General features: G+C 34.9%; 1 protein-coding gene and 1 long non-coding RNA gene across 2 annotated transcripts in view; one reads left to right on the forward strand and one right to left on the reverse strand.

The window, feature by feature from the left end:
* LOC137707554 (uncharacterized) overlaps positions 1 to 10,025 on the reverse strand; it is a 40,255-nt gene extending 30,230 nt beyond the window's left edge. Inside the window, exon 1 of the long non-coding RNA XR_011064716.1 lies at positions 9,671 to 10,025. This is a non-coding gene — a long non-coding RNA (uncharacterized lncRNA). The remainder of the gene's footprint in view (positions 1 to 9,670) is intronic.
* A 4,374-nt stretch (positions 10,026 to 14,399) lies between these two features.
* On the forward strand, positions 14,400 to 21,235 carry LOC137709132 (uncharacterized). Its single transcript, XM_068448257.1, has 7 exons — positions 14,400 to 14,661; positions 18,011 to 18,490; positions 18,883 to 19,032; positions 19,114 to 19,215; positions 19,423 to 19,503; positions 19,614 to 20,041; positions 20,627 to 21,235. The coding sequence occupies exons 1-7, from the start codon at positions 14,400 to 14,402 to the stop codon at positions 21,233 to 21,235; spliced, it is 2,112 nt and encodes a 703-aa protein (XP_068304358.1).
* The last annotated feature ends 57 nt before the right edge of the window (positions 21,236 to 21,292 follow it).

Consider the following 21,292-nt stretch of genomic DNA (forward strand, 5'->3'; position numbering starts at 1 on the left):
AGTCTATTGTGAGGCAAAAAAAAAAACTGTACCAAAAAATTAATTATTAAAAAAATATTTTGTTGAAGCTTGGTGACACTAAAAGTACCATTCACCTTTTGTGTTGGTTTTATGTATAAGATATGGTGAGGATGATTTGTACTACTAGGGCTCCATACATCATACGCCACATAATTAAGCAACATTTGACGTCCACTAAATGAAAGGTTGTCGGTATGAATTGTTTTGGGCCTAGCCAACCCAAACCTACGGGCCAGGCGGGGTTTTATTTTGGTCGGGCCGTTTGTTTGACACATATGCGTTAGCCAATAAAATGCTGAGTGTAGATCAAACTTTAAATATATTTCTTTGAATAAATCAAAGCCTAATGAAAATTGTCTCATGGTCTGACTAGTTGTACAAGTTTTTATCATTTACATGTCTGACAGTAGGTTTGGGAGATTGAAGAACAAGATTCTTGGGATGAAGATTAGCTTTTATCTCACATTTTACTTGGAGTGCAACTGCAAAATCTTCATAATCAAATGCACAAGCAGGACTAGCTCGTTGATCCCATCATAATAGTAACAAAGAAGAAGAAGAATCACAAAAGAAGAAGAAAGAAATGAAAACTTGAGTAGAATAAATCGCTCGTATTTCTTAGTAACCGTTTGTTTTCAACTTAATGAATAGTACAAGAGTACCCTTGTACAACAAGATTAACTCTTAAGCTAATCACTCATTGAAAGACATGTTGAAATGACACCTGATAATGTATGGCTAATAGTCTTCAATCATAGAGAAGCTCGCGTAATGCAGTGAATCAGTGTTGAGATGAGATCCGCCAAATCTAGAGGGAAATGCAGTGATAGGCGTGCGAGGTTGGAGGATTGATTCAAAGTTGTGGGGGAGTATGAGCGAAAAGCTCCAAATCATGGCCGAAATGCCCCAAATCAGAGGTGTAAATTAAACCTTGAACAATGAGCATTTTTACACCATTTGTAAATGTGGGTTGCTTCGCCGTTCCCTAACATGAATCGGGGCCATCGCAGGTGTGCAGAGTATATATTACTATATATATTAATAAAACTATAAGATATCTACAATGTATTGAAAAAGTTATACTCATATATGATTCAAGTGCAAAGTCATATTTGACATTTGATATAGCTATAAATGTGGGATCCTCACCACATAAGATACAAAAATTATATTTGTCTTTAAATTTGACTAGACTCCTTCCGATTTACAAGAGTTAAAAGTTAAAAGTCAAATTTGATTTCATGTGCATTGTATATAAAATAACTTGCACAACCACATTTGGAGTCAAATATGACTTCATAACTTCTAACCTTTAAGTTTTAGATTGAAGATACAATTTATTCATCCTTAATTGACTCTTGGGGATGACAAGTTCTGTACTAAATCCTTACTGATCTTAGTTTAAATAAGTCGTTACATAAAAAAGACTTTCTGTACTAAATCCTTACTGATCTTAGTTTAAATAAGTTGTTACATAAAAAAGACTAACTCTATGGGTCAACTTTCAACTAAGAATATATGACATAAGTAAATATACTTGAGTCTTAATCTCTTGATCACTCTCCGATGTGATACTAAGAGTAGAGGTTAAAACACTAAAAGCATATCTATTTATTCTTCATTCTTAATATCAAATCTAAAAATAAGTAACCATGCGTTCCTTGATCACTGATTACCGAGATAATATTTTTAAACAAACAGACAAATAGACTGCCAGGAACCCCAAGAATACTAAATGACAATCGTGAGGGCTCTGGACTCAAGTCACCTCCCCTTTCTTTCTTTCCTGGCTTTCTGAGCGTGGCTATTGCCCCCTTTTTCTTTTTATTCTTTTGTATTGGTTACATTTGATTACTCCTTTCGAAGTTTAGGTAGGTTTGCTTATTAAATCCTCTTCAGTTAATAACAAGGCTTTGCCCAACTTTGCATTAATGTTAGGAATATGATACCAATATTCAAGCGGAAGTTGCGTGTCCAGTTGATCCTTAATATGATTCCAGGAAAAGCAGCCCATGCACCTCTTCATTTCTAAGTAGCTTCCCACTTTCCCCCATTTTCTTCTTATTAGATCCTTTGTTTTATTTGCTTACTTACTAGAGTTTAATAACTAGCTAGCTGCAGTTTGTTGGCTTCCATTCCTTTCAATCCGTAAGTAGTAAGTATACTACATTCAGTAGACTACATTAATTTCATGGCACGAGGTGTTTGGGAGACCTTGGCACACGGTGTTTCGGCGGCCATGTCACGCGTGTTACATCCATCAGGTGTGTCTGCCTCTCCTTGCCAAAAGAACAGGAAAAAAAAAAAAAAAATCCTTTCCTATTTCATTATCTAATTAAATAATCGTCTATACCTTTTTCTTAAGAAAATGCTAGGATATTATGTTTTCATACCATATTTTTGTGTCATCTAGTATTTAAAATATCCATATAGATAGAAACATTGAATACAAATTTATGAAAATATCAATATCGGTTGTCTTCAATGAAAATGTTAAAAATTTGCTAAAAAATGTGAGAATTTAAAATAATACTTTAAGAAATGTCATACAAACCACAATATATGTATTAATAAAAAAAAAGTAATGATTAAATACTACATAACATGTCCATCTTTTGCGCAGATAAGAGATTAGATTCAAGGAATCCTTATTCAACAAATTTGTTTTGTTTTTTTTTTTTTACTGAATCTTATCCCACTAATGTACAATTCAAATAGTCTAATCTTCACATAATACATAACTTAATTCAAACGAAAACAATATCAACAGAAAAATCCATTCCAACACATTTAATCACTTTTGTCAAACGATATATTTGTTACATTTGATGTTAGATTATGAAGTCGATGGGGTTTGAACTCTCGCCATAGTGCAAGGGTAACACTCATCTCCACCTCCATCCGTAGATGTGCGCAATTTTAGTTCCATGTAGAAATATAAATCCTTGAATTAATTTGATACAATGTACAAATCTAACTCCTTGAATTAATTTGGCGATTTTGGTTCTGATTTTGTCCCATTTAGTTTCAGTTCACTCCCATTTTCGTTTATTCCGTCAAATAAACATTAAACTACAGGGTAGTATGGACATTTTATTTTTGACACAACTCTTTGCCTCCAACTTGCCTGCTAAAACAATCTCAATTCCATTTTTTATAACTCTAATTTAAACCCCATTTGTCTCTCTTACGGATTTGTGTGGAGCTATAGCTGCAACCGTTGACAAAAGCAAATAATGGGTTGTGTTTCAAATCTAATTCAATCCACTCAATGAATCCAATGACTGCAACTACACCTTTTTTGATATGTACGAAAATAGAGTGAACTGAAACTAAATAAGACAAAAAATGGCAATTTCAGGAGCATAGTGAGACAAAACCAGTTTCAAGAGGTAAAGTAAAACTAAATGGTAGTTTCAAGGGGGGAAATCAATTAATAAGCAAATAATTTATTGTTACATATAGTACTAGCTTTTAGAGATTAGGTGACTCTTTTTCCAATGTTACATCTTCAAAATTGGCATGCTCCGCTGCTAATATTGTTTTTTGTATCCATATAACTTTCATTAAGGATATCTAAGTCATTTTCTTATACACCTTTATTAAGTAATAATCTTCCTATACTTAGAAAATTGGTTTTGATAACATTATTACTATATCGAGATTTTACTGTAAATGAGCCTCCTGCAATCATATTGGGATCACTTTTCCCTTGCACAATCACACGCACGTAATCAATCATGAGCATTGTAGTAAAATGCAAATTATCTCAAGGACATATAATGTCTAATTTTACCATAAATTTGATATATTTGTAACCATATTCATATTCATATTCATGTGCATTTAGCATTATTTTTTATTGTTTGAAGGCTTTTTAGCCAAAATGGTCTCGGAGATTTACATAACTCCTCATTTTAGTTCCTGAGCTTTGAAATTGACGGAATTGGTCCCTGAATTTATCCACAAACAATCATTTTAGTCATTTCATGAAAAATCTCCATAAAATAAGAATAAAATGACAAAAATATCCTCAAATTTTGTCAAATCATTTTGGCCTATTGTTTATTAAATTGAGAGTATTTTTTTGTTATTTTGATCCTTATTTAACATGATTTTTCACCGAATGACCAAAATGATTGATGGTGAACAATTTCAGGGACCCGTTTCCGTTGATTTCTAATCTTAGGAACCAAAGTTTGCAAATCTCAGGGATTATTTTGATTAAAAAGCCTTGTTTGAACATATTGAAACAGTGTATTTAATTAATGGCATGAATGATTTCTTGGTTTTCTTTGTGATTAAATTTCAGTGCTCTATTTTCCTAACACTTTGGAGTGTTAATCACAATGATCCCATATAATTTTTCTAGTTGTCATATAATTTCATACAACTTCATTAAAAAGATAAATAGCAAGGAACGCATAAACATTATCTTCCATGGTTTCTAAGATTGAAGTTTTTAACTAAGCATAAAACTTAACAAGTATGAGGAAATTAATAATAATAAACAAAATAAATTTTGACAGGACTTGAATATAGTCAGTACAAACCTTTCTTTGAGGCTGTGCAAGCTGGTCGTTGGGAAACTGCAAGGGACTTTCACATCCAACATCCGGAGGTAGTAAGAGTAAGAAATCCATTTTCTGGGAAGACAGCTCTTCACATTGCAGTTGATGCTGGGCATGTGGATATTGTGAAAGAATTGGTGTCGTTGATGCAAGAGGACGACTTGGAAATAAAAGCAACACAGGGTGGTCGGACAGCTCTTGCTATTGCTGCAAGTAAAGGGATTCCCGAAATGGCTGAATGCATGGTAACAAAGAACAAAAAATTACTCAGCATTCCCAATTCAAACAACGAGCTTCCAATTGTGGAAGCTTATTTCCATGGTCATTGGCATATGGCTCGATATCTCTACTCCGTCACTCCACTTGAAGAATTAATGCCAGACAAAGGACCTCATGGCCCTGCAATAATCTCCAATTGTTTTACATCCAAAGAATTTGGTAAAAGTTTTTAAATATGAGTATTAACATGATGTTGAGGACTACAAAAATAAAAATTAAGGGTTCGTTTGATAATCATTTCAGTTGTTTAGTAAACTACTTCCAATTTTCCAAAGAAAAAAAAATTGAAAAAAAATGAAAACTAAAATTAAAATTTTGAAAACTAAAAAAAAAGTAGCGTTCAATTTTTTTATTTTTTTATTTTTGAAACTTGAAACCTAAATATAGTTATCAAACGAGTTTTTGGTTTTCAAATTAAAAACGTGATTACAAAAACTGAAAACGAAATGGGTATCAATTCGCAACTTAAAAAAATAAATAGCTTATTCTAGCTATAGCTTACTCTTTTTTCCAATAGCTACAAATTACTATAGCAAACTAATTATTTTTGAAAAAATCGTAACGTGAAAAATAAACAGATATCTCATGGGATTTAATTCAACGTTGCCCAAAATTGGCCGTTACTCGGGCCTACTCAACGGTGACCCCTTTAGAAATTTTGGCTAGGGAGGCTTCTTCATTCCCGAGCGGAGCGGTGCTCAAATTCTGGCAACAATGGGTTTATGACTGTTAGTGTACCATATACTCCCTTCTCTTTCTATTAATTATTTTCTTTCACTTTTATATGACATATTTTCTTGTCTTGATAGGTCTATACGTACAACCTCCTCCTCGCATCAATCATATCTGTGTAACTGTTCAAAATGAAGAAAATCCCCAAGCTAATAACGGAAGGAGTTTAATTCGCTCAGGTTTGTTATCCCCTTCCTCTCCCATCATTAACAAGTTAAAAATGTTGTATAAATGGTACGATCTAATTTGGGTTATCCACCTTACAAGGTTAGAGGTTTAAGAAAAAAAAGAAAAAATCTTTTACTCCCCCACTACCACCTTACAATGGTCATCGCAAATAGCATCCATACCGCCATGTCTCCACTACCAGGCATCATTGCCACCAGATCCTACACCTATCATCACTAGTATCTCCCATCACCACACCATCACCGGGCCACCACGACCACAACCACCTCCACCATCACTGCCTTCACCAATTCTACTACCTCATAATCACCATTTCCACCACCATTATTGTTAACCACACCCTCGCCCATGTTACCATCATCTTCGTCACTATGGATGCAAATTTTGTGCAATTGAATTAACAAAATTCCACATACAAATCAAGGTACATCATTAATCTAATTGACAAACACCCAAAAAAGGAGGGAATGTATCCACCAAAGGGCCTCCGATGCCTAAGTCAAAGAAGTATTTTGAGAGAAACTATAAACTTGAGAGAGTTCTGAGACGTAAGTGGCGATTACCATTTTCCCTGTTTGACTTGGTTATTTATATACATGAATCCTAGTAGGCAACCAGGAGGAAGGTTGTAGTCCATAATAGACAAATCCTAATCCTACCTAAAATTAGACTCCAAGAATATTTATAATTTGGGAGATAAGCATTGGTTGAATTCTCACAAATTCCTTACTTATAAAATTCAGGGTTTGCATAGAGAATTCACACAATAAAACCCGAGTATGAAATTTTTCCCATATTCTTCTTCCTTCCTCGACCTGGCAGCACTTGGGCTGCCGGCGAATTTATCATGTCATGATTACCCATTTGGACTTTATAGCACTTACTGACTAGAGAAGATGATTGCATGATTCGGATTCACCCACAATCATCTTTCGAAAATATTGATAGCACATGCGACTTTACCAGGTTATGATCCCATCTATCAATAGTAACAGTGCAGCAATTAAACTATTATACGTGCCCTTTATGGGTGTGCTCCATAAGTTTCACCAACATTTTTTCCATTGCAGTGGGAGGTTTAGTGGAACGGCTAGTTTCCCCTTCAGAAAAACAAAAGGAAGGGCTTGTTTCGAAAATCGTTGAGATATTTGGTATGCTGGTAATAATTTCATTTGTTGTAAATTTGAATTCAAATCAATTATCTAAAGCAGTTATGTCCTAAACATTTGAATTTTAAATGTCAACTAAGGAATCAAACACATATATGAAATGAAGCTCACTTGCATTTTTAAAGCTCATATGCGAAGAGATAAATAAAGATTTGGATATGCAACAAATGAGTTATCCCACTGTGCGTTTGGCAATCTTCCAAGCTGTTAGTAAGGGGAACGTGGAGTTTATTACTCATATATGCAAAGCAAATCCTGAACTTCTGTGGTCAACAAATGACAATTCAAGGGACATATTTGACTTTTCCATCGAATGTCGTCAAGAAAAGATTTATAACCTTATATATGGGATCTCTGCAAAGGACTGGGTGGAAAATATTGCCGATAAAGATTATAATAACAAGCTACATATAGCTGGGTTGTTGTCCCCATCTGCACAAGCACAACTTTATCGTATTCCAGGGGCAGCATTGCAAATGCAGCGTGAACTACAATGATACAAGGTTAGGATTTCTCACTCGACATAATCCTTGATTACTTTGCCCATATGACATATAAACTGAAAGAATCAAATTAAGTGTTCGGGAGGTTCTGAATTTGTTTTCCCTTTTTGTAATAATCATCCAAATCCAGCATCAACTATTAGGTACTCGGGGAGGGAGGGAAGAATTGGGCTTGACACTTTGGAAAAATGCTCTTAACCAACTGAATTACAAGTCTCTTTATCCACTTACTAGGTGTCAATCTTAGTTTGTTTTCCTAAAAAGTTTCTTGCACTAAAGGTGCTGCATTTTGAAAGAGAGTTATTTGCTTTTTCGATTTATTGTAAGCAGATGTTCAACCTAACACAAATTGTAAAATTAACACAATCTTAAAGCCTTAATGCATAAAATGTTACAATTGAACATCGTGACCAATTGTAGGTGCTCTCATATGTCAGTACAAATGTTAAAATTAACACAACCTAACACAAGTTACAAATCTTGAAATGTAAAATGTAGGTAGTTAATCCTAATATAATAAAGATTATAGAAAATTATATTTTATGCTGTCTTGTGTCAGTACTTTTTGTTCAATGCAATGCAGGAAGTAGAGACTATTGTACCTCCTAAGTTTCTTGAGTTTAGGAACAAAGATGAACGTTTGACACCAAGGGAACTTTTCACAAAGAATCACAGTGGATTACTAAAGGAGGGAGAAAAATGGATGAAAGAGACAGCAACTTCTTACACTGTTGTAGGTGCTCTTATTATTACCATCATGTTTGCTGCAGTAATCACAATTCCTGGAGGAAACAAAGATACCGGCTTTCCCGCATTCATCGATGAAAAATTGTTTATGTTATTTATGATTTCAGATGCTATATCACTCTTTTCTTCCACGACTGCAATGTTGACGTTTCTCAGAATTCTCACGTCACGTTATGCAGAAGAAGATTTTCTTAAGTCCTTACCTACAAAGATGATAATTGGTCTTGCTACTCTTTTTTTTGCTATCGCAACCATGATGATTGCGTTTTCTGCAGCCCTTCTAATTATAGTTCGTCGACAGTCCTGGATTGTGATTCCGACCATATTGCTTTCAAGTGTTCCAGTCACTTTATTTGCTTGGATGCAATTCCCCCTCCTAGTTAGAATTACCATTTCTACTTGCGGAAAAGGAATATTTAATAGGAATGTGACACGTTGGTTGTAAAGGTGTTTCATTATTTTATATTTCTTATCGTATAGATCTGTTTATGTGGGATCCTAAAATGAGAGGTGTAATTGATTCAATGGATTATACATTAAGGAATAAATTGGTGGTTTATGTGGGACCTCTCACTTACAAATGAAGAGGAACACTACTAGATCGTATTTAGTTACTAAATGATATCTTGTTTTTGTGCATTGACTGATTCGTTTTTATTGTTTGATGAATGATTTGATTGTAGTTACTACATTACAGGTTCGAATAAGAACCACACAAGGCACCCAACAGGATGAGCACATGAACTAATCATTCAGATTATCCCATCATCTTTAAGACAATAGACCAGTTCACTAATGAAACCAATAAAGAAAGGAAACGAAAGCCATAAGTAAATTTAAATTGTAGCAAAAGCTATTTCATTATCTTCATGGCCAGTTCACACACGGGGAATCCAGATGTAGCTTTACGTCCAAGCACTATGATGTTGAACATAGATATACCAATCACAGTAAGAACTGAAAGCTTTTTCATCCTGATGCACCCGACGATAGATCTTGTCCCAACCTCTAATGTCATAGACAGTAGAGGTTTAACAACATAATGCACGCCATGGCTCCCGACCGTCTTTTGATTTTCTTGTTGGATTCCATGTGATCTTGTCTCTTGAAAAGGAAAGGTTCAAAGTGCTTGCTAAAACTTCTCCAATCTCATAGTATCTGAAAAAGAAACCATCTAGAGTTAAACAATATACGTATACTTGGGAAACAGACAGATTCATAGAGAACTAAAAGGAAGAGAAAGAAACAAGGCCAAACGACTGACTTTCAGCAGTGGAACATGGAGAAACTGAGCATAAACTATTTTTCCCATTCATCTCTCAAGCAAATCGTAGAAATACAAATTACTATCCTATCATGCCTCCAAACCCAATTTGAATTCAATCATATGTCACAACAATTCAAGGCAAACTGAATGTTGACAGTTGCATTAGATAAAGTAATAAAAAAGACTGTATACCTGAAACTCTTCTTTATCAGAAATGCGTTGACCTCTTTGCCCGATAAGAACATATGTTGGCAACTTCAAAACACGGACCAACTGAAGAAAGCAAGCCAAAGGTTCATGATGAATCTGCAAGGATGGCGGTGGCTTCTGGGTTTTGGTTGCCATAGCCTTGCTTATGGCTGTTTCTGAACCAATCTCTATACCATAAAGTGAACATTTGCTTTCAAATTTTGTTGCAGATTTACTTTCCCCCTTTAGCTTGGATGACTCTAGGAAAAACGGGGCAACGACTGTAGGAACTGAGGATGAATTCCGCCCTGCTAATTGTGCTAGAACTTCATTAATAGCGCAGGCTAGTATTGGCGGTTCATAGTATTCCATAAGCAGCATAGACACCTGAAAAATACAAAATTGAAGAGAAAATTTTTATAACGTTCCCCTAATCTGTTATCTTCAAGAGATGTTAGAAGACAAATACAATAGTTATTTACTCACACTTTACATAACACCGAGTCGATTCCAATCACACACAATCTAAACCCCAAATTGTCACAAATTTCACTTTGACCATAAAAACTAGAACGCATTCCATTAGAAAATACACGACCCATTTCTCAACACCCAAATTCCACATAGAATCTAATCTATACGAGACAGAATCTATACGAATACAAACCCGTTTCTGGGTCCTAAACAATTCCATGAGAGATAAGAGGAAGAGAGAGAAGGGGAACCTCATATTGGCCCAGGGGAACGAGGAAGCGGCGAAGGATTCCAGAAGCTATGAATTGGGTTGGGTCGGTTAGAAAGCCCAAAAAAATAATTCCCGGGTTGCAATATTACAAACCCGTTGTCAGAGCTAATATTACACGGGTTGCTGTATTACAAGCCGGCCGAACCCGAATTGATATATCATTCAAAGAGTCAACCCATTTTACGCAATTTAGTCAACATGGAATGCCGCCACCTTTCATTTAGAGAAAACTAATGAAAAAGATTTGAAAATTTTGAGATTTAACGATAAGGACAAAATAAAGGGTAAAGTGAATAGTACCAAATTTGACTTTTTAGTGTAAAAATGTGGTTTTTTGTTAAAGTAAATATTACTGCGGGATTTTCGTTAAAACTCTCTCCATTCAATTCACAACTTGACTTCATCCTTAAAAAATTACAAACCCGTTGTCAGTGCTTCCATTATCTTTCGTAGTTCGATTAATTGATTATCTGGGCAAATCGGTCTCATTATCTCTGTTGCCACCATCCAAAGGGTCAAATTTAGATAATCTCACTCTTTCTTGAGATTAATCTCAGTTTTCCTTCAGCCGAGTCTCAACTATCTTAGGCTTCATGCCTTTTATCCGGCGTTTTACGCCTGTTTTTACTGTCTTTTAATTTCCCTCACTCTCTCCTCAGCTGTGATACTTTATCTCCATCCTACCATGTGCTCAGTTTCTGATCTAAAATTGGATATCAGGTCCACTTCCCTCCCTCACTTCCCCTCCCTCAACCAGCATGCCGAATCTACATCGAGACCAAATGTTAGGTATTTTACTCTCTTAGCCTCACCTTCTTCCCATATGTTACTTTCTTTGTATATATCACTTCGTTTCCAGCACTGATAGTGAGAGAAATTTTTATTACGATTTGTTTACAAATATCCATTTTGGCATATACATAACAAAGGAAAAGAAAAAAGTATGGAGAGAATATTTTATCACCAAACCAATGAGTGGGGGAAAGGGGCGGACGCATTCGACGGCAGAAAAAAAAAATTATTACGACGGAATTCGTACATCATGTGTTTTTATGTAAGTGGTAGAAACTTTTATTTTTTAAGGTATTAACTTTTTAACACACATGTCTCATAATTTTTATAATGACATTTAGTGTACCACCTCGTATGCCGGTTACACTGAAAAATCTTCCCGATCACAGGGGTGACCTGGGATTGACAAGTTGGGGGAAAATGACATACTACCATTGGCTAAATTCCAAATTGTTCTGACACCCACAATTCGTATAGACATCGGTAACATATAAATATTGTTTTACAAAGTGCAAGTTGTTGCTTCGCAGTTTGCAGTGGATATGTTTACTTCCCAGCCATTTTACCGACATCTAAACGTAGATATTCTTGCATTACCAACTTTTCCATCCGCCATTTCAGTTTTATGGGTATATATACTAAGTATTCGGTGAGTTCTTAAATTTTAGGGACTTCTTTTTTGACCTATTGAAAATTCATTTTATCTCTATATTTGTTTTATACTTATTTGATCAGTGCTTGTTCCTATTTAAAGACTTTACTGGAAATGCCCTCAGAGCTTCAGAAGTTCAAAATTAAAAAAATGGATTTGCCTCCTTCCAAACACACAAACTAAACAGCCTCCAGCAAAATATAATATGACAGATTATAAAATTTTATTCGACATTCCCTGTGCATCGTTTTGTTATTTTCTGCAAACGATTTATTTATGTAATCTGAATTTCAACAGAAAACAGTCAAATAATGTATATCCTTCCAGAGAAATAAGGACAAAGGCCAGGTCAACCAGATCCAGTGCCAAATCAAACGACTGTAGCTCAACCAAGAAATGTGAGTCCACGATCGACCACCCCATTACTGTAAGTCTGTAACCAAGAAATGTGAAGAAAAAAAATTTACATTAACAATATAGGGTGAGGATAATTTGTACTACTAGGGCTCCATGCATCATACACCAGATATTTAAGCAACATTTGATGTCCACCACATTAAAGGTTGTTGGGCTGAAAATTTTCAGCCTAGCCAACCCAAACCTACAGGCTGGGCCGGGTTTTATTTTGGTCAGACCGTCCGTTTGACACGTATGCTCGAGTCAATACAATGTTAGGTGTAGATCAAACTTTAAATATATTTCTTTAAATAAATCAAAACCTACTGAAAATTGTCTTATGGTTTACTAGTTATATAATATGCCATTCCTCATGTGGTGCCTCCAAACTTCAATTTCATGTTCAATTCATGAAAAAAAAAAAAAAAACTAGTTTTTTATCATTAACGTGTTTGACAGTAGATTTGGGAGCTTGAAGAACATGATTTCTTGGGATGAAGATTAGCTTTTATCTCACGTTTTACTTGAAGTGCAGACTCGCTTGTTAATACCATCATAACAATAACAAAGAAGAAGAAGAATCGCAAAAAAGAAGAAAGAAATGAAAACTTAGAGAAGAATAAATTGCTTGTATTTCTTAGTAACCGATTTGTTTTCAACTTAATGAATAGTACAACAGTACCCTTGTGCAACAAGATTAACTCTTAAGGTAATCACTCATTCACTAATTAAACACATGTTGAAATGACACCTGATAATGTATGACTAATAGTCTTCAATCAGAGAGAAGATCGCGTAATGCAGCAAATCAGTGTTGAGATGAGATCCATCAAATCTAGGGGGAAATGCGGTGATAGGCGTGCAAGGTTGGAGGATTGATTCAAAGTTGTGGGGGAGTACGAGCGAAAAGCTCAAGATCATGGCCGAAATGCCCCAAATCAGAGGTGTAAATTAAACCTTGGACCGTGAGCATATTTACACCATTCGTAAAATGTGAATCAAGGCCATTGCAGGTGTGGAGAATATATATTACTACATATATTAATAAAACTATAAGATATCTCCAATGTACTGGAAGAGTTATATTCTTATATTCATACATGATTCAAGTGCAAGGTAATATTTAACATTTGATATAGCTCTAAATGTGGGATCCTCACCACATAAGATACAAAAATTATATTTTGTCTCTAAATTTGACTAGACTCCTTCCAATTTACAAGAGTTAAAAGTTAAAAGTCAAATTTGACTTCATATGCACTATCTATAAAATAACTTGCACCACCACATTTAGAGTCAAATATGACTTCATAACTTTTAACCTTGAAATCTTAGATTGGAGACACAATTTAGTGGTATTCGTTTTCACTTGACTCTTGTGGATGACAAATTCAGTACTAAATCATTTACTAATCTTAGTTTAAATAAGTCATTGTTACATAAAAATAAGACTAACTAACTCTATGGGTTAATTTTCAACTACGAATATATGACATAAGTAAAAAATACTAGAGTCTTAATCTCTTGGTCACTTCCGTATGTGATACAAAAATAAATAACCATGCGCTCCTTGATCACTAGTTACTGAAATAATATTTTAAACAAACAGACAAATAGATTGCCAGTAACCCCAAAATTACTAAAGGATAATCGTGAGGTCTCTGGGCTGAAGTCACCTCCTTGTTCTTTCTTTCCTGACTTTGTAAAGCGTGATATTGCCCCCTTTTTTTATTCTTTTGTATTGGTTACATTTGATTACTCCTCCGACCTTTAGGTGGGTTTGCTTATTAAATCCTCTTCAGTAAATAACAAGGCTTTGCCCAACTTTGCATGTACGTAGGAATATGATACCAATATTAAGTAGAGGTTGCGTGTCCAGTTAATCCTTAATATTCCAGGAAAAGCAGCCCACCTCTTCATTTTTAAGTAGCTTCCCACTCTCCTCCAATTTTCTTCTTATTAGTTTCATTGCTTATTTGCATACTTACTAGAATTTAATAACTAACTAGCTGCCGCTTGTTGGCTCCCATTCCTTTCAATCCGTAAGTAGTAATTTAACGACTTTAATTTCATTGCTAAGTTTTTGTTTGTTTAGATAATATATATGATATATGATATGATATGCTCCACTGAATCACAGGTTGAACATGGCACAAGGTGTTTGGGAGAACATGCCACAAGGTGTTTGGGAGCCATGGTTACATCCATCAGTGCCCAATACAAGCACAAGGCCACAAGGTGTTTGGGAGCCATGGTTACACCCATCAGTGCCGAATACAAGCACAGGGCCACAAGGTGTTTGGGAGCCATGGTTACACCCATCAGTGCCCAATACAAGCATAGGGCCTCAAGGTGTTTGGGAGCCATCATTACACCCATCAGTGCCCAACACAAGCACAGGGCCACAAGGTGTGTCTCTCCTTGCCAAAAGAACAGGAAAAAAATAATAATCATTTCCTATTTCATTATCTAATTAAATAATCATCTGTACTTTTTTCTTAAGAAAATGCTATGATACTATATTGGATAATGATAGGGAAATTAATTTTTTTAATTAAATTTACAAATTAAATGATATGTCATTAATAGGAAATAAGTATGTTAATCAATACTTAAGTAATAATGCAATCATCAATATCTACTCGTTTGGTTTACAAATTTGATCTTCGTAGCTGTACTCTGCTATATTTTTAGACCACGTTGGTGTATCATCTACTGTATTTGAAATATTGATATCGATGAAATATCGATATACAAATTTATAAAAATATCGATAGATATATCGATATGCAAATTTATAAAAATACCGAAAGATATATCGATACTCAAGGACACTGTGGCTTTCATAGTAGAGTTGACATTAATGGGTATGAAGAATATAGTGGTATTGAGTACTGCTCAGCTGGATGTTCTGAGGAATACAACGTTACAGAGTGAACTTCTGAAATAAAATATTGGGGTTTTTAGCCAATGGACTTATGGCACGTTTACATAACCGTAATAAAAATAGGAGGATTAAATTGAGGAGGAGTTGGAATGAGGAGAAGTCAAAATCGAATTCCTGTTGAAGCAGTATACTTAGTCCTAGTTTGGTACTGAGGTGATTCTAAAAAAATTGGCTATCAAAAAAAGCTGGGAACTTTTTTATGTTTAGTAAACATTTAGCTTCAGTTTTTTGGTGAAAAAAAAAGCCAAAAACACAAAGCTGCAAAACCAAGCTTTGAAAAATCAGTTTTTTTTCATATTTATTTTACATAAAAGTTTATCAAACACTATAATACTGCTTTTTTTTTTCTTTCAAAAGCACGTTTACAAAAATGTCACATCCCAGCTCGGGCCCCCACCACATCCCTGACTCGACTCCACCGTAGCACGATATTGTCCGCTTTGGGCCCTGACCACACCCTCACGGTTTTGTTTCTGGGAACTCATATGAGAACTTCCCAGTGGGTCACCCATCCTGGGATTGCTCTCGCACGAACTTGCTTAACTTCGAAGTTCCTACGGAACCCGAAGCGAGTGAGTTCCCAAAAGGCCTCGTGCTAGGTAGAGATGAGAATATACATATAAGGCTTACAGGATTCACTTCCCTGAGCGATGTGGGATGTTACAAAAAAAGTTTACCAAATACTATGCTGCTTTATTTCACAGCTGCTTATTCTCACAGCACAACAGAAGTAGTTTTTTTTTTTTTTCAAAGCACAACAATACCAAACCAACCCTTAAATGTTCTGGAATCGGAATAGAAATGACACTAATTCCATAAAGATGTTTACTAATTTAGCAAAATCGGAATATAAACCAGTATGATTACTAAAATGCCCTTGTCCCAAATCAAATATTTTATATACTTTTTTTAATAAAATTTGATACAATATATAATAGTAAGGAAAAAAATTGCTTTTTTATTTCATAAACACACTAAAATGCTTTTTTTTATTTATTTATTTTTATCAATTTAAGTATTTACTTTAATATTTAAATTTTCTCGTTCAAATTGTAGTTCCTTCTCTTCGGCATATGCATGGAGTTGTGCATAATGTAAATGAGGGCATAATAGGAAGAAAAAATGCATTCCTGATTCCCTCACCCTCCTAGAATTCAAATACCTCATCTGTCCAGGGAATCCCACTCCTCCAATTTCATGAATTGCATTCATTGTTTCGGGTGGGGTCCACCACACAATTGATTTCCCAGTATTTAATAAACAACGGAGTAATCTGTAATCGGAATTCAATTCCGTTTTTTTATTCTCATTACCCTTATGTAAACGTGCTCTTAATCATTATGCCATTAGTATCTTTAGTTCGCAATGACATTCTTGTAGTCAAACTAGAAAATTTTAAAATGATACTCTAAAAAATATCATATCAAACCACAATACATGTATTAACAAAAAATTAATAATTAGATACTATATAACATTATAACATGTTCATTAAAATATTATATAACATAGAGTCAGTATGCTTGAAAATTAAAAAAATAAAAAATAAAAAAACTACCGCCTTGCTTACCGTCTAGGCTACCTAGACCACCTAGAGAACGTCTAGGTGGGCACCTAACTCCTACCCTATTTGGTCCAAATAGCTTTGGCACTTCATTGCCTAGCACTTAGGCGTTGCCTAGGCCAATTTTTAGAATACTGTCTATTAACATTAGCGTACCAACTTTCGATATACTGAAGTTCGGTATTGCCGAATAGTTTGGTTAGAATAATATTACCAAAACATTTTGGTTCGGCACAATACCGTGTCATTACTGATTCACACAAATTTGGCACAAAATCAGTATTTTACGGTTGGCACAACAATTTGGCAAAAAAGTCCATCCCTAATAGAAAGCTCTAATTTAGGGTGTATGAGACCATAAATTTTTGGGCCCACAACATACGGCACTCAAGGTGGTTGGAATGTCCAGAAAGTCCTCAGAATGAGATCGGAGTTACATGGGTATTCCAAATCGGATTATCACAGGTCAGAGTAGTCTGGCACGACTCCGTTAGCTCTAAGCCCATTAAAGATATTGCTTGTCTCTCAATGACAATATCATGGGGTAAAGTAAGACTAAATAACAGTTTCAGGAGGCAAATCAATTAGTAACCTAATAATTTATTGTTACATATATGTACCAGCTTTCAGAGATTAGGTCACTCTTTTTCTAATGTTACATCTTCAAAATTGGTATGTTCCACTACTAATGTGATTTTTTGTACTATCCACATAACTTTCGTTAAGAATAAGAAGTAATTGTTTTAATACACCTTTATTAAGTAATAACCTTCCTATACTTATAAAATTGGTTTGGTCATAACATTCTTACTATATAGAGATTTTACTGTAAATGAGCCTCCTCCATTCGTATCGGGATCGCTTTTCCCTCGCACAATCACACATACGTCAATTCATGAGCATTGTAGTAATATGCAAATTATCTCAAGGACATATAATGTCTAATTTTACCGTAAATTTCATATATTTGTAACCATATTCATATTCATGTGCATCAACCATTGTTTTCTTTGTGATGAAATACAGCAGTGCTCTATTTTCCCAACACTTTGGAGTGTTAATTACAATGATCCCATATAATTTTTTATTTATCATATAATTTCATATAACTTCATTAAAAAGTTAAATAACAAGGAACCCATAACATTATCTTCCATCGTTTCTAAGACTGAAGTTTAACTATTTCATGCATAAAACTAAAGAAATAAGGGGAAATTAACAATAACAAAACAAGATAAATTTGACAGGATTTGAATACAGTCAGTATAAACTTTTCTTTGAGGCTGTGCGAGCTGGTGATTGGGAAACTGCAAAGGAGTTTCACATCCAACATCCCGAGGCAGTAAGAGCAAGGATTCCATTTTCTGGTAAGACAGCTCTTCACATTGCAGTTGATGCTGGGCATGTGGATATTGTGAAAGAATTGGTGTCGTTGATGGAAGTGGAAGACCTGGAAATAAATTCAACAGTCGGTGATTGGACAGCTCTTGCTATTGCTGCAATCAAAGGGATTACCGAAATGGCTGAATGCATGGTAACAAAGAACAAAAAATTACTCAGCATTCCTGATGTTTTCAACGTGCTTCCAGTTGTGAACGCTTATATTTATAATCATTGGCATATGGCTCGATATCTCTACTCCGTCACTCCAGTTGAAGATTTAATGCCAGACAAAGGACCTCATGGCGCTACAATAATCTCCCACAGCTTTTCATCCAAAGAATTTGGTAAGAATTTAAAATATGAGTAATGACACGCTGTTGAGGACTACAAAAATGAAATTAAGGGTTGGTTTGATAATCATTTCAGTTGTTTGGTATACCACTTTCAAATTTCTTAAAATTAAAATAAAATAAAATAAAATAAAAAAAGTAGCTTTAAGTTTTTTTTTCTTTTTTTTTTTTTTTTTAAATTGAAAATTAAAAGTATTTATCAAACAGGTTTTTGGTTTTCAAATTAAAAATGTGATTACAAAAACTGAAAATGAAATAATTATCAATTCGTGACCTAAAAGATAAATAGCTTACTCTGACTATAGCTGACTCCTTTTTTCCATAACTACAATTTACTCTAGCAAACTAATTATTTTTCGAAAATTTGTAACTTTAAAAATAAACAGATATCTCATGGGATTTAATTCAGTGTTGTCCAAAATTGGCCATTACTTTTGGCAAGAGAAATTTGACCCCTTTAGAAGCTTTGGCTAATCAGGCTTCTTCATTCCCGAGCGGAGCGGAGCTCAATTTCTGGCAGCAATGGGTTTATGACCGTTAGTGTACCACATACTCCCTTCTCGTTCTATTAATTATTTGCTTTCACTTTTATATGACATATTTGCTTGTCTTGATAGGCATAGTCATACAACCTCCTCCTCGCGTCGATCATATTTCTGTAACTGTTCAAAATGAAGAAAATTCCCATGCTAATAACGAAAGGAGTTTAATTCGCTCAGGTTTGTTATCCCCTTCCTCTCCCACGATTTGAAAGTCCAACGACTACTATATTTAGTTGGTTGAAAAGTCAACTGTTAGTCAAAGTGGCTCCTCTGAAACCCTTCTTGGTCTACACACATTGGATTTCCATTATGCAAGTTCCATTAGGTTGGTCGTACATATGACAACATGCTCATAAGTTTCACCAACATTTTTTTCCATTGCAGTCGAAGGTTTAGTGGAAGGGCTTGTTTCTCAATCAAAACAACAAAAGGAAGGGCTTGTATTGAAAATCGTTGAGATACTTGGTATGCTTGTCGTAATTTCATTTGTTCTAAATTTAAATTTGAATTCAAATCAATCATTCCAAAGTATGTAGTTTATGTCCTAAACATTTGGGTTTTAAATGTCAACTCAGGAATCAAACGCATATATGAAATGAAGATTGTCCATGTCCGCTCACTTGCATTTTTAAAGCTCATGTGCGAAGAGATAAAAGACTTCGACATGCAACAAATGAATTCTTCCCCTGTGGGTCCATCAATCTTCAGTGCTGTTAGTGAAGGAAATGTGGAGTTTATTACTCATATATGTAAAGCAAATCCTGAACTTGTGTGGTCAACAAATCACATGTCAAGGGGCATATTTGACCTTGCCATCGAATATCGTCAAGAAAAGATTTATAACGTTTTATATGGGTTCTCTGCGAAAGACTGGATCTTAAATCTTGTCGATCACAGTGATAATAACAAGCTACATATGGCTGGGTTGTTGTCCCCACCTGCACAACTTAATCGTATTCCAGGTGCAGCATTGCAGATGCAGCGTGAACTACAATGGTACAAGGTTAGGATTTCTCACTCGACATAATTCTTGATTACTTTGCCTATATGCCATATAAACTGAAAGAATCAAATTAAGTGTTCGGGAGGTTCTGGATTTGCTTTCCCTTTTTGTAATAATCATCCAAATCCAGCATCAACTATTAGGTACTGGGGTACGGAGGGAAGAATTGGACTGGATACTTCAGGAAAATGCTCTTAACCAACTGATTTACAAGTCTCCTTATCCACTTACTAGGTGTCGATCTTAGTTTGTTTTCCTAAAAAGTTTCTTGCATTAAAGGATCTGCATTTTGAAAGAGTTAGTTATTTCCTTTTTCGATTTATTGTGAGCAGATATTAAACATAACACAAGTTGTAAAATTAACACAATCTTAAAGCTTTAATGCGTAAAATGTTAAAATTGAACATCGTGACCAATTGTAGGTGCTCTCATTTGTCAGTACAAATGTTAAAGTTAACACAACCTAACACAAGTTACAAATCTTGAAATGTAAAATGTAGGTAGTTAATCCTAATATAATAAAGATACTAGAAAATTGTATTTTATGCTCTCATATGTCAGTACCTGTTGTTCAATGCAATGCAGGAAGTAGAGACTATTGTACCTCCTACGTCTCGTGAGTATAGGAACAGAGATGAACGTTTGACACCAAGGGAACTATTTACAAAGAATCACAGTGCATTACTAAGGGAGGGAGAAAAATGGATGAAAGAGGCAGCAACTTCTTACACTGTTGTAGGTGCTCTTATTATTACCATCATGTTTGCGGCAGTAATCACAATTCCGGGAGGAAGTGGAGATACCGGCTTTCCCATATTCATCAGTGAAAAATTGTTTATGTTGTTTATAGTTTCAGATGCTATATCACTATTTTCTTCCACGACTGCAACATTAATGTTTCTCGGAATTCTCACATCGCGTTTCGCAGAAGACGATTTCCTGAAGTCCTTACCCACAAAGATGGTAATTGGTCTTGCCACTCTTTTCTTGGCTATTGCAACCATGATGATTGCGTTTTCTGCTGCCCTTCTAATTATAGTTCGTGGACAGTCCTGGATTGTGATTCCAACCATACTTCTTTCAAGTGTTCCAGTCACTTTATTTGCTTGGATGCAATTCCCCCTCCTAGTTAAAATTACCGTTTCTACTTACGGAAAAGGAATATTTAATAGGAATGTAGAACGTTGGTTATAAAGGTATTTCATTATTTTATATTTCTTATTGTATCTATTTATGTGGGATCCAAAAATT

This window comes from Pyrus communis, chromosome 11 (genome assembly GCF_963583255.1).
Source record: "Pyrus communis chromosome 11, drPyrComm1.1, whole genome shotgun sequence".
NCBI lineage: Eukaryota > Viridiplantae > Streptophyta > Magnoliopsida > Rosales > Rosaceae > Pyrus > Pyrus communis.